This window comes from Lutjanus erythropterus, chromosome 7 (assembly GCF_056507025.1).
Source record: "Lutjanus erythropterus isolate fLutEry1 chromosome 7, fLutEry1.hap2, whole genome shotgun sequence".
Lineage (NCBI taxonomy): Eukaryota > Metazoa > Chordata > Actinopteri > Lutjaniformes > Lutjanidae > Lutjanus > Lutjanus erythropterus.
In genome coordinates this window covers 38,072,443-38,086,319 of record NC_139323.1, presented here as the reverse complement: position 1 = coordinate 38,086,319, position 13,877 = coordinate 38,072,443, and the positions used below count along the sequence as shown (strand labels likewise).

Below are 13,877 nucleotides of genomic sequence, written 5' to 3'. Positions count from 1 at the left end.
GGAAAAAAAGATGGATGCATTGTATGAATATTTCTCTGCTCATTAAAGTAATGCAGAGATGCATCTGCGCCGTTGATCGTGGCACATGTTGTAGTGTGCCTAAGGAGACAGAAGGAGGAACAGACAGAAAATGTGACATGATTATTGTTTATGTTGTGGTTTATTTATTCAGAGGCACAAATAGGGCTGGGACCCTAAATGCAGGGATGTCTGCTTCGTGAAGCTGATGTAATGTGGACTTAATGAAGCTGCATCTGCCTGAGAACTCATATATATGTACACCCAATCACACACATGCGTGGTCACATACATCAGCACACATATACGCTTTGGATTCTGGTCACACACACGCATGTAGTCATTTTGGGGAGTCACGTCAAAGTTCGCACACAGACACAATTCCCCTGCGACTGACTGGCCTGGAGGAATGTCACGTCCTGTGATGAGATGTGACACGTGTGAGTGCCAATATCATTTGCACATATTGAAGTTCAGGCTGTAAAATGCCATTTGTGCTTCTGTCTCGGAGGCACACGACAAAACACGATGTCATCCTGGAGTTACACAGAATGCCACATATAGCTTTTTCCTGGCATTTCTTATTTGTGTTTGTTTGTACGAGTTGAGCCTTGACTTTGATTGCGAGAAGAGTTACTCGCAGCGGTAACCTCTGCACTTTGCGCACAAAGAGTGCATTTCATTCTAATCCTAACATGTGGTTTCAGGCTCTGCAGATTAATTTCAGACTAATATGCAGCTGTTACACTAGGAAAGCTAATTAAAAGTAAAGTCCCAGGTTGGAGTCATAATGCGTTCACTCTTTTAAGCTGCTATTTGTGTACGCGTACGCGTGTGTGCGTGTTTGTATTAGTACATGGCAGCGTCCATTAAGTCCCCTGAAGAAAGCCTTGCTCTACACTAATTGCATTCATTGTTATTGTGTTTACACCTTTATGGCTGTGATGCCACTCACTGAGACATCAGCTTGAGTTATTATTATTGTAAGAGCGAGAGAGAGAGGAGCAGCGTGGGAGTTTACTTTGTGAATGAGGTACGACAGTAACTGCCAGTCCACACAGACAGCCGCTCCTGATGCATTTCTTGACCAGTTTTGTCGTCTGTCGTATAAATCAGAGTTGATAGAAAATTGAACTTGATAAGACCAGGACAGAGAGAGAGAGAGAGAGAGAGAGAGAGAGAGAGCGTACATGAAGGAAGCTAACACCTGCCCCCATTTCTCAAAGAAGAACAACAATGTGCTTCTGTGGTGTTATTAATCCTAATTAATGTCATTTTATGTCACAACTGATCAATTACTGCAGCACCATTTCCTAAAACATTAAAACACACTTAACAGAATGAGCCAGTTTAAAACTTCAGTTACTTCAATAAAAAGTAAAGTCAACAATATTCAGTGCAGTCAGTAAAACTTTTCCCTAAAATCGCCAGCAACACCAGAGCCGTTGTGTTAGTGGACATTAAAGATCTAGTGTGTGAGACTTACAGGGATTTCCTGGCAGTATATGACAGAAATGGAATGTAATATTCATAAGTATGTGTGCTGATGGTTTGATGAACTTTATTTTATAGTTATTGTTAGGTGTGTGTCAAAAGTGAACAACGTAACTGATAACTGATCACTCAAAGAGTTTGTCTCTGTAATAACCAGGCTGCAGATTTGAAGTGTCACTCAAAACAGTAAATATCCCTTTTGGGTTCTCTGCTAACTAGCTTTCATGAGCAGTGACTGTATAACAATCTTGCAAGTTGTTGAAGGATGTGTTACAAATTCAGTTGCAGTGGTTTTGGGGCACAATATTGGGTACACTGAAATATTTTGTGATTTCAGGTAATATCCACATGCAGACAATGGAGCTACTCTTTAATGACAGTTGACATTTGAGGCATTTTATGAAGGCAAATAGAAGTTTATGAAATTTTCAGACAGGGGTGAGGATAAGGAAGAGAAAGATGTGACAGTGTGGAATACACAGCAGGTACACACAAACTGCAGGCAGGAGACACTGTCACACTGATGCAGAGGAAATTTACAAACTGCCTGTGGACCAAAGTCTTGCTTTCTGTATTCTTTTTTTCTTGCTCTTGTTTCCTTCTCCTGTTCCTTGTTCTCTCTCTCTCATATACACTGTACTGCAGGCTTAACAACAGTACCAAGAGCAGTTTGTGCCATGCTTGACAGTTTGAGCACACACTTTTCAAAATGGGTTTAAAGCAGTGGTCAGATTTTCCCCATTGTCAAAAGATTTTGCCATGGGACCAAAGATGCCGTGGAATACTGTCAAACCTCATCACAGAAGTTCTTCCTGCAGTTTTAGGCTTTTAATGGACGAGCACATAACATTTTATTCTGTCTGCCTTTTGGAATATTGGTAATATTAATCTAGAACACAAATTTGTAAGTATGTATTTATCATCCAGTCTTTTATTCCTTCAGCAACCTGTCAAGCTTTGTAATGGTCCCAGCTTCAAACATTCTGGGTACCACTTTTGCTCTAGAGTTCACCACCAGCATCTCAGACCAAATTTAATGCATACCTGATCCACCACATCCTGATCAAATACAGATCAAGATTATCGTCCTACGTTGCCTGTTTCTCACCTAAATTTTTCCAGAAACATAATCTAGTGACTGTTTAACTGTTAAGCCTGAAAAATTGTATCCAGTGCATCCAAACAAACTACGATCTTCCCCAAACTCTTTTTCTGACAATGTGCACAAATTAACAAACAACACATGCAAATCCTGTGAAAGTTTAACAAATCTAGGGTCCCCTTTTTGACAGAGACCCCTGAAACTCAGATCAAACTGTTACTGCATAGCCCATTTCTCAGAAACATATTTTCATGTGCTATTGTAGCATAATGAAGTTGTTCACCAGGCTGCCGTGTGGAAAACAGATGCGGGGGAGATCAAGAGGGACATGCACAGGACACCATTATTCTATTATAACTTTGAATAGCAAATAGTTGTGTGCTGACATCTAATGAGGCTGAATATTGTATTTGGATTTAGTCCCTTTGAAAGTCAGATACACAAAAGAAAAGAAATGTTTACTTTCATTAGAAGAAAATGCTGCATTTTTTCTCAGAGACTCTGACCACCACAGAAATAATGATCATTATATAACTTGCTCTGTCATGAGGACGAGTAGGTGACTTTTTGACATTTGGAGCAAGTTTTTGAGAGAAGGTCTATTCATCATTATATACCATGGTCTGTATGTCTTAATGAGCATGGCCGACCTCAACATGTGTGTCTTCTTCCAGACATAACATCATCCTAATAACCTCATCTAGTGTCTGTCCACTCACGCTGGATGCAGCTGCACATCCCCATCATCCTGCAGAATTTCATACCTTTCTGTCTGACCTTTTCGTCTCTCTTTATGTTGGATTTTTTCCACTCTTACTTTGCATATCTTCACAACATAAACATCTGCTTTGGTGAGAGTCAAATCAATGCTTCTGCAGTGCCAGACGGCATTTCCCCAGCCCGTATTTATCTTTTGCCTGCATTATCTTAATTGGCTAACGGGGCAGAGCGGCCCCGAACTGGCAGCACAGATTAAAATATATCTAGGGGACTCTGTTCTTGTTAAGAAAGCCGACTGTTGCTCTGCTGGAACCTATTGAGGAGAGATAATACAGCACTTTTTGATGACATCTCTGTAGTGCCGTGGCCTGAAGAAAACAGTGACTCAGCTTTTTCTGCCTTGAGGAGGACATATTGCTGCGACAACAGTGATGAGGGATAAGAGATGTTGTCTTGAAAATGTGAGTCAGGAGGATTGATGAAAGAGAAGTTAGATCTGTCTCTGTCTTTATTATACGCACTCCAAAATATTCTTACTCCCTTTTTCTCATCCTGTCATCCTCACTTTTCTCTTTTTCACTCTACCCACCTGACTTTGTTTCCCCTGCTGTGGCTGATCAGTTGATGTCTTTTCCTTCTTGCTTCCTCCCTTAATTACATCCTCTTACTCTTCATTTCTCCATGATTCTACCTGCATCCATCACATTTGCTTGTGGCTGTCTCTGTCTTGCTCCATTCCTCTTCCTTCCTCTATCTCTCTCTCTCCCCCTCTCTCTCAGCAGGTGAAATTGATGGTTACACACCCTGTAGTCAGAGGAAAATGATTGGATCCAAACAGTAGTAGAGATGTAATATTTTCTCCCTGTGCAGTCGCCCGTATTAAACCGAGGTTGAGGAAACCTATTGAGGGATGGTTGGCTCTGTGTGTGTGTGTGCACGCGTCAGTGTGACTGTTGTCCAACTTTGCCTCTTTACGCAGCATTTCCGCTTTACTGGACATTGTGTGGAGTGGAGAGCAGCATGACAGATAGAGGAGAGAAGTGAGGATGAAGGAAAGAAGCTAGAAAATGAGATGGGTGGGTATTTATGTCAAAGATAGAGAGGGAAACAGGCAGACAGAGAGAAATCCAGGACAAAACAGTACAGTGGAAAAAAATAAACAATAAAATGAAACTAGAGACCATCTTGTGATGGGATCACAACAGCTGTGCAGCAACTTCATGTTGTTAGTCTGACCCATGAGACCTCAGTAGTCATTAGTATGACATTATTACTCTTAGCTTTCATGAGACAAATCTGCCTCTGTCGTAGTTTCTGCTACAGTCGGTGTCTCCAGGACCACATTTTTCCAAGGTTGCATAAGATAAACACACACAGACTCACAAGCTGAATTTTTACCTGTCGTCTTACCCCTTGTCTAGGCCGCCAACGTCATGTCAGCATCAGGCTTGCATGATGACAGCATTCATGCCACACTGAAGCATCAGTCTATATGGGCTCCATATGGTCCGCGCATTTCAAAACACTGCAGTGTGTGTGTGAGCAGTGGGTGTGGATGAGCAAAAAAAGAGAGTGCTGGTGGCTGTGCTCAGAGCAGACGTGTTTGCGAACAGAGCTGGGGGTTTAAAGTTTAGCAGCAGAGTTGTATAGTGGCAGTAAATGTACATTTTGTCCATGAACGAATACAGCAGAAAGCATTCAAGAAGTTCCCGTTTTCAGTGCCTTTTTTTTTTTTTTACCAGGTTCCAGCCTCATATTTCCACATGTAAATAATGTTTCAGGTCACGTTTACACCTGCCAGAAGCAGGGGTGATGTGAGACGTACTGAGCTGGTGCAGACAGCTGCAGAGATTAAGATGAGAGCATTTCTCTTGCGTCAGAAGTGAAAAATGAGGCAGACTTGCTAGCGGTCGAGACGGGGGTTAGAATGGACGGGAATTATCGAAACAAGGATATAGTGATCCACAACTTTAAACGAATGTGAGCCAGGGGCATAAAGTGGGGCACTAACAGCCCCCTTCCTTACTTCCTACTCCTCTAATCCTGGCAGCCTTGCTTAGGTGATATGAATCTTTGAACGAGGCCTTCATTTAGATCTCAACTACGCACCTGTAAAGTTTTGTGACTCTATCTTGTGCGATTCTGACATCATCACATTGACACAAATAAATGAACAACTGGGAGAGCACTCAAAACCACTTCCGATAGTTCTGTCTACAGTCAGACCACATTTTGCTGTGAAAACAATACCGACCCTGCTTTTGCAACTGTTGATTATCGGGGAGAAGTTTGATGAATTATATAGATGGTAAATTTGGTTACATTTCAATGATTTGGGAGTGTATAAACAGTTTGTACAAGAGGTGAAAATTCAGGATGCAGGCGTGTGTACAAACAATATTTTTCGTGTCTGTGTGTACTAAAGATGAAGCTGACCTTGTCGACTGCATGAGAATTATTCAAATGCTTGAGTCATGCTCACCTTCAGCATGCTGAAAATTGTGCCCCAGGTAAGTGATGTGCCAGCGAACAGCGCGTACTGTACGCACCTGAGGAGGAAGAGAACCCAGAAACACACTTTTGACATGATGGTGTGCTAAAAATAGCACCGTGTGTCAGGTCTAGTTTTGGGGCTGCTTTATCCGCATGCATATCCAGCTCCATTACTTCATCCAGCAGCAGGACACACACTCATATACACACATTCAAAAGACAATGCTCTGTAAATGGATGTGTCCTTTTTAAGCCTTCCTTGCTTTCAGTTTGAGCCACCTCACATAATGCATGTGGTACTTTTCTGCAGAGCATGATTGTGTGAATAATTAAGTGAGCAGCATTATGTGGACCGAAAAGAAGTCTGTGTATGTGTGTGTGTGTGTGTGTGTGTGTGTGTGTACAGAATATATTTTCCTTTTAAATGGTTTATTTGGATGATTTATTTATGCTCACATCATCAAAAATACATGCTTTGAGGGCCTAAATAGTACAAATGCAAAACAAGACCTCTTACTTTATGATGTCTTACATTATGGTCCCTCCTGGGAATAAGAATCAACAACTTAACACCACCCACGGTAACTTTGTAGACAACAGAATGTGTAGGTTTTAACACTAGCGCTGAACTACATGTCAGAAAACAAAGCTGGACGGGAACACACTGATGCACACTATGATGTCTTCATCACAGCCAAAGTGGACAAAGCAAATGCATATAAAGCCAACATAAAATATGTGTACAAATGTCATTAGTTAGTTGAACAGAATTTTGAATTTATTGGACGATTCAACATATATACATGGTGGTCATTTTTCTCCCTCAGGGTGGGAAGCTGAAGTGTTGTACTGCTAATGTTAACTGTTGACTGGGTTACTAAAAATGTGATTTTAGCTTGAAATATAGTCCAATTTCCCTCTGGATTTTCACAATCCATTGTTTTTTTCAGTTGCTGATCAATCAGGAAGTGAAGAAATGACAACAATTTGTCAGATTCTATACATTTACATGACTAAGAACCGTAAACACAGCAGAACAACATTTGAGCTTCCCTCTGAGGGTGACGTTGGAGGAAAATGGCTGCGATGTGCATGTGGTGCATACTTGCCAACTCTCCGATTTTTCCAGAAGGCTCCTGCTTTTCATTGCCATCTCCCTATTTCCCCTAGGATCCTAATTTTTGATGTATTTCTCCCAAGTTCTGACAGATTTTCACACCTTTCTTCTTGTCATCATTACAACCTGTTAATGCAATTAATACTTGCCGTGTACTTAACACTTGTACTTCATACTTTTATAGTGTTATTTTCTTATTTTCATTCTTCAAAAGTCCCCAGAAAGAAGGGAGTCTCTGAAACTCAAATTGCTTGATATTGAAATCCTTCCTATTTTTGAGGTCTCTGTAAAATATGGTTAATGAGTCCAATGAGTGATGTCATGTCACATCACTGATTAACACTGATGATGTTTCTAAATGTAATTACAATGTTGCAGAACAAACTTATTTATTATCAATAATCGGTCCAAATTCAGGTCTTGTTGACCTGGTAACACATGACGGTGTGTAACTACATCGAGCTGTTCAGCCTGTGAGCAGCACTGGCATAAAGTCAATGTCACCTTGTCTCAGGCTCAGGAACAGTGTGGGTTGTACATAAGCAAAGATGCAGATATGCAGCTCCACCTTGCAAGCTCAGGTTTGAGACGTGCTATAATTGATGTATCAATGTCAAGGTCGAGATATGTTGCGTTGACACATATACACTAACATACTTATGATTGACAGGATTGCAAATGGTCCATGTCTAGTATAGAGCAGGTTGTGAATGATACATGTACTCATTTTGGGTTGCAGTAGTAGGTTAATGGCTGTTGAGGGTCTCCACCCACCTCCTGAGCTTTGTAGCCTCTCTGATCAAATTTGTCAATGTCAAGTAGCAAATAAATGCAGCAAAATGTTTTTTTAAAGATACCTGCTCATGTGTGATTGTGATAACAATGTCTTTTTCTATCAGGAAAGAGTCCGTACCTGATGTTCACCAACCGTCATGAGATCCGTCGCATTGACCTGCTGAAGAGCGAATACGCACAAGTGGTTCCCACGCTGAAGAATGCAGTGGCCCTGGATGTCGACGTGTCCACCAACAAGATGTTCTGGTGTGATCTGTATCATCGTAAAATATACAGGTACATGCAAAGGACAGAACATATGATTTGTTTGATATTTACCATCGAACGTGATACAAGTTGGACATGCAAACATCTCAGAATTGAAAAGGAAAGTACTTGTTTGTGTATTTGGACCAGGAATGAACTGTATAAAAGCATGAATGACTTTGGGAGTTTGGATAATGCTCCCTCCTCGTTCTTCAGCCTTTCTGTCACTCTGTTTCTCCTCTATCCATCCATCTTGTCTGCTTCAACCTGTCACACCTTCTGGTAGCGGAACAGACACACCTGGAGGCTGTGTGAGTGAGTGTGTGTGTGTGTGTGTGTGTGTGTGTGTGTGTGTGTGTGTGTGTGTGTGTGTGTGTGTGTGTGTGTGTGTGTATCAGTCACACCTGGAGGGCTGTGTCATCTGTCTGACAGTAGAAGGTGGAGTTGTTTGCCCTTCACACGCGTACAATATGTGCACACACACAATTACACATACAGTAGGTATATCATTACTTTGATCTTCCGTATGTGTGTGTGTGTGTGTGTGTGTGTGTGTGTCACCCTGATGGCTGGCAGGTAGTGGGAGGGGCCTTCTATCATCTCAGCTGAGCCATATGCTCTCTCTAATTTCACTGCCACAATAATCACCGCCATTACTCATCTCCATATACACACACACACACACACATCGATATAGCACCACACAAACTCGGTGATACACTCAAGGGCTTGTGGCAGAGAAAGGACAAATGAACTCATTCTTCATGATGAACTCGACTCTGGAAGCAGCAATAAACAAACACACATACATTTTAAATGTCCGGCAACAAGTGAATTTATGAGGTTAAATCTAATTGGAGTTGTTCTTGGTTGTGTTTGCTGCTCAAAAGCTTTATATTTTTATACACACAAGCATAAAAGTATCCCATCGCCTCAGTGCATTTATGCTGCTTATTTTGTGTTGCAGGACAGAAATATAATTTCACAGGACAGTCATACACTTTGAAACTCTCAGTATGCAAGGACATTTTAGAAAATCTGCTACTGTTGATTATTTTGATTGATTATGTTTTTCTGTTGTACATGAGCATCATTTTAAAATCCCCAGACTTCTTAAAAGTCACAATGCTACAAATCTGCTGTGTCACGACTACTAAATATGCATTTACATTTTTCCAGTCTGTTTCTTCACTCTCCACGTTGCCTGGTTCCAGATCTCAACTAGGAGAAAACTAGAAAGAATCCCGCACACTGTCTCGCTTTCTGCTGATTTATTAAATGTCAGACGTTTTAGTCTGGACGACCTTCATCAAGTATACTTATAGTTGAATCTTCCTCAGACGCACCTGTCGTACATTCAGGTGTCTTTTTTGATATTCTTGAGGATCTGGTTTCAGAAAACTTGAAATTGCTGCTCAAATTCCTGATTTAATCAGCAGTTTATACAAGCCTGGTGTGCATTTCTGGTGCATATTTTACAGTTTTCCTCGTGGTTTGAAAGGCAATTGACCAATCCGTTGGCAATATTAAATGCAAACTTTGCAGGAATTTCCCCAAAACAGTGCCTGCAGACCCCGCTCTTCACCTGTACCTTCTTATTTTGTCATTATTTGATTGTTTGGTGACTCACCAATCAAATGCATTTACAAACAGCAACACAAACAGCAATTCTGCCTTAAAGAATGGTGAAGTAATCTTCCTTCATAGAGCAAATCATTCCATCCTGTTTTTATTTGCACGTTCCAGCTTTTTTTGGAATTTGAATTGGGGTTGTGCATTACATCATCTGAACATGATTTCTGCCTGAGTCTCGTCAGATAGATTTTTTAAGACAACAACTCCCATGATCCCACACTAGTTCACAACATCATCTAACTACGTCTATGGCAGACTTTACATAGTGTGCCTTAAACTAACAGAAATGACAGGTTTTCAACAGATGTCTTCGATCTTTGTGAAAAACAAGTTAACTGCTCCAAGCACCTGCTACAACAACTTGTGCACACGTTACTCCTTACTGATTGTTACGGGCAATCACCTTGCAATCAGCATCTTATTTTCCAGTGGAGTACTTTTTCCTCTGATAATGAGCATTTTTTCAATTGGAAATAGCTGTGCATTTGAAAGTGATTCCTCCTCATTGTCCCGGACTGTGACGGTGTGGTTTTTCAGGCTAATTCATAGTTATTAGCAAGCTACGGGTCGATGACTTGTTAACTTCTCCCCGTGATGGAGATGTCTGTTGCAAACAGTAATACAGCCAATTAAAGATGCAATCTGCTCAGTGGTCTTAGACTCATCAGTCTCTGTCTTATTCCTGACTCCAGTCTGCCCTCTATTCATCCCCGCAACCTGTTTGTCGCAATCTGTCTGAAAGTTTGCAAGAAGACTCAGTGAAAAATACCAATACTCTGTGAAAGTATATATTAATAAAATGAGTAATGATGGAGTAATTATAACATTTTATACATGATATCATCAGATTCTATACATAACTCTGTAAAGACAAATTCTGAAATATTTGTTCTATTGGACAAGGAATATTATAGAAGGTAAGTTGTAACAAGTTTGTGTAAATCTGTGTAAATTATATATTTCTCCTACAGCTGCTTCTAATCTACAGTTCCTGATTAGACCACTGTTGCACCAATAAGTCGAAGGACCTCAGTGACATCCCCTTTGCTTCAGCCATCATTTTAATTTGCTCCCTGAGTGAGAGACAGGTGTTGGATCCATGTTACAAAGCCTGGGACACGAGAGAAGCTGTGGATTATCTATCGCAAGACAGCAGCAGGGTAGCTTTCCCTCAGTAGATGAAGACGTCTGCAGTGGCAAACAGTAACACAGCCAATTAACAACACAGTCTGCTTCCGAGTGTCTGGCTCATCCATCTCTACCTGATCTCTTGCTCCACCTACCTCACCAGCCTTCTCCTTTAGTTAAACTGCTCCTCCCATCTGCGCTTTGTTCCTGTACGCTTTTGCTAGCATGTGGCGACGGGGTGTAAACTTGGGACGCTGCATTTCCCGACCTTTTAACAAGGTTGTCTTGTATTGTCTTGTTTTAAAGCCCTCGTGTAGTGAAGACAATCATGTGCCACGTGTGAAGATATTGAGGAAGGAAGGGAGGAGAGAAAAGCAGAAACGGGGACACTCAAGTGGACAGACTGGGATGTAAGAAGAAAATGGAGCAAGGTTGAGAAGACAGGAGACATAGACAGAGTGACAAAAACAGAGAAAGAAACAAGTTGTTCTGCAGGCTGCTGATAGAAAAGGACAAGGACTCTTTCTCCCCAGGAGGTGCTGTTTGGTGAGAGGCCTGAAGTGTTATAAAGGTGTCAGGTTTGGGTGCCCGTGACATAACGTTATCTAGAGTAAAGATTACCTGTTCCCTAGCATGTGCAACTAGCTATCTGAGGCAGATAGTACGCTCAAGTCTTTCTCCACAAGAAAAGGAGAGCAGAATAGATGGCAACAAATCCAGCAAAGCACAACTTCTGTGATGGATCAGTCTTTCGTCTCCCGTGGTTGGGCAATGACAGCCAAATTGGCATATGACAGTGTCACAGAAAAACATCGCTGATGGATGATGATGATGATGATGATGTTGTTGTTGTGGGGTGGGTGGGACTGGCTGTCCCATACATCAGACCGGCACATACTGATACTTTTCTATCCTCCAATAGGGGGCGCGGCGATGCTGTTTTGGCAAACAGATCATCCCATAGACAACACTGCACTTTTAACTACAATTTTGACAAGATTGAATGATTTCATGTCCACTTAAACAAGCCAGTGTTTGTCTAATAATTATTTTGTGACCTTGCTTGAACCTAAACATTTGCGATACCTTAATCAGTTAAGGCTTATCAGTCGGCTGTCATGCTCCTTCAGTCTTCCCCCGTCGAAGTGGATCAATGAGCCTGCAGCAGCCAGACACTGCTGATGCTGAAGTCTTCATTTCTGCACCACATGTCCGTACATTAGTTGTGTTCACCAAAAGAAGTTTTAACCATAGTTAGCCAGCTAGCTATGCTGAGGAGTCAAAGCTAAGTAAACAATAGCGCAAGTAACAAATGAGCAATTGAAAGAAAAACAGTCTTATATATATAGCACCTTGAAAAACAAGAGTAAAGTGCTTTGACAAGAAAAGCAAGAGCTATAATATAACAACAGCAAAGCAGTAGAACAAACAAAAAGTGGATAAAACTCAGCTAAAATTGAGGTTAGATTGTAACACAGAGCAAAAGACACAAAAACACTGAAGAAACAGGCCAGAACTATAAAAGATAAGAACTATAAGAACTATAAAGCCTGTTCTTTTAGAAACAAAAGAATAGAGGGATAAAAAGACAACACTGCATAATGTCGGTGTAAATATATAGAAATAAAACATTACAATGATGACATCACATAAAAGTCTATAAAAATGAGTTTTAAGATGTCACTAATTGTCAAGCCTTATCTCTTCAGGCAGACTTTCCCAAAGCCGAGGTGCCCTGATGGCAAAGGTACAGCCAGACCCAGATGGGCTTTAAAAGTGATCCGTAAAATCTTAAAATCAATTCTCAAACACACAGGGAGCCAATACAGCGAAGCCAGGATAGGGGTGATGTGAGGTTGTGTGTTAAAACCAGTAGCGGAAGAGTGATTGAAGGTTCTCCTTCGATATGTGTGAATATTCGCGATCTATTTTCATGGATATGTAATGTTAGTGCAATGACCAGCAGTGACAGTTTCTTTTTATTTTCTCTCCCAGTATGGCCCTGTGAAGAGCTCAGTGGCTGATGATTGTCAGCCATCTGCAATCACCTCAACCCTAATGTTTCTCTCTTCTATCTTTTTTCCTTGTTACTAATTTATTGGGTATTTCCTAATATTCACAACGCTGACTGACACATCTCTTCTTTATGATCCACCAGTGCTTACATCAACAAGGCCAGTGACTCGTCCCAGCAAATTACTCTCATCGACTCACTCCACTCCCCCGAGGGCCTGGCCGTCGACTGGGTCCACAAGAACATCTACTGGACCGACTCGGGCAACAAGAGCATCTCCGTCGCCTCGGGAGACGGCAGGAAGAGAAAGGTGCTGATAGCCACTGAGCTGAGCGAGCCGCGGGCCATCGCCGTGGATCCACACCAAGGGTGAGTGGGAGAAGTTTGAGTGTTGATGGGGGGAGTTTTGAACAGATGGACATAGCATGACAAGATGGCAAAGAAGTCAAGAAGGGAAGGGAATGACGGAGGCTGGAAGGGTAGGAAGAAGGGAGCAAGAATGGGAGGGTGGCGGACAAGCCCGTGGGCATCATTGTCGATGTCTGGATAGAGGAGAAGCCATTGATTTTATAGGGAAATAAATTTTGTGAAAAAGTAGGCTCAAAACGTTTTTACTCCACTAGAGGTTTTGAAAATGGGAAGTGGGTCTCCTCGGGGGGGCTCCCTACATTTTCAGGGGAAAATTAGTTATCAAAAAGAGACCACATAGAATAGCCTGAATGCGTGTGATTTGGTTAAAGGGCCTTCAGAGATACATTATTTGGGAAGTTTTTTCCCACTTTCCCAGAGTCAGAAACTAATAAATGCATCAGAACAGACCTTTAAATGTGTTTGGTGAAGTCTGAAATGTCAAATCAGCTGTACTGGCTCATTGTTGAGTGTTTATGAGATCAAACATGGTCATGATCCCATAAATATCCAGAAATGAGAGATGAAACAGAATGAACATTTTATTTTAGGATTATAGAGACCAAAATGATTTCAGTTATAAGTACTGTTATAAGTACTGATACACACTAAAATTATTTCCCCAAGTTTTATGTTGTTGTTTGAACTCCATACCACAAACTTTATAATTGACTCAAGGTCCAGATAAAAGACAAAACATTACATAT

General features: G+C 41.3%; 1 protein-coding gene across 2 annotated transcripts in view; it reads left to right on the top strand.

Moving 5' to 3' along the window:
- Positions 1-13,877, top strand: part of lrp8 (low density lipoprotein receptor-related protein 8, apolipoprotein e receptor) — a 246,160-nt gene that overhangs the window by 192,587 nt on the left and 39,696 nt on the right. For both annotated transcript variants that reach the window (XM_084723705.1, XM_084723704.1), the window contains exons 10-11: positions 7,844-8,015; positions 12,907-13,131. In XM_084723705.1, the coding sequence (XP_084579831.1) occupies positions 7,844-8,015; positions 12,907-13,131 (397 nt within the window). The remainder of the gene's footprint in view (positions 1-7,843; positions 8,016-12,906; positions 13,132-13,877) is intronic.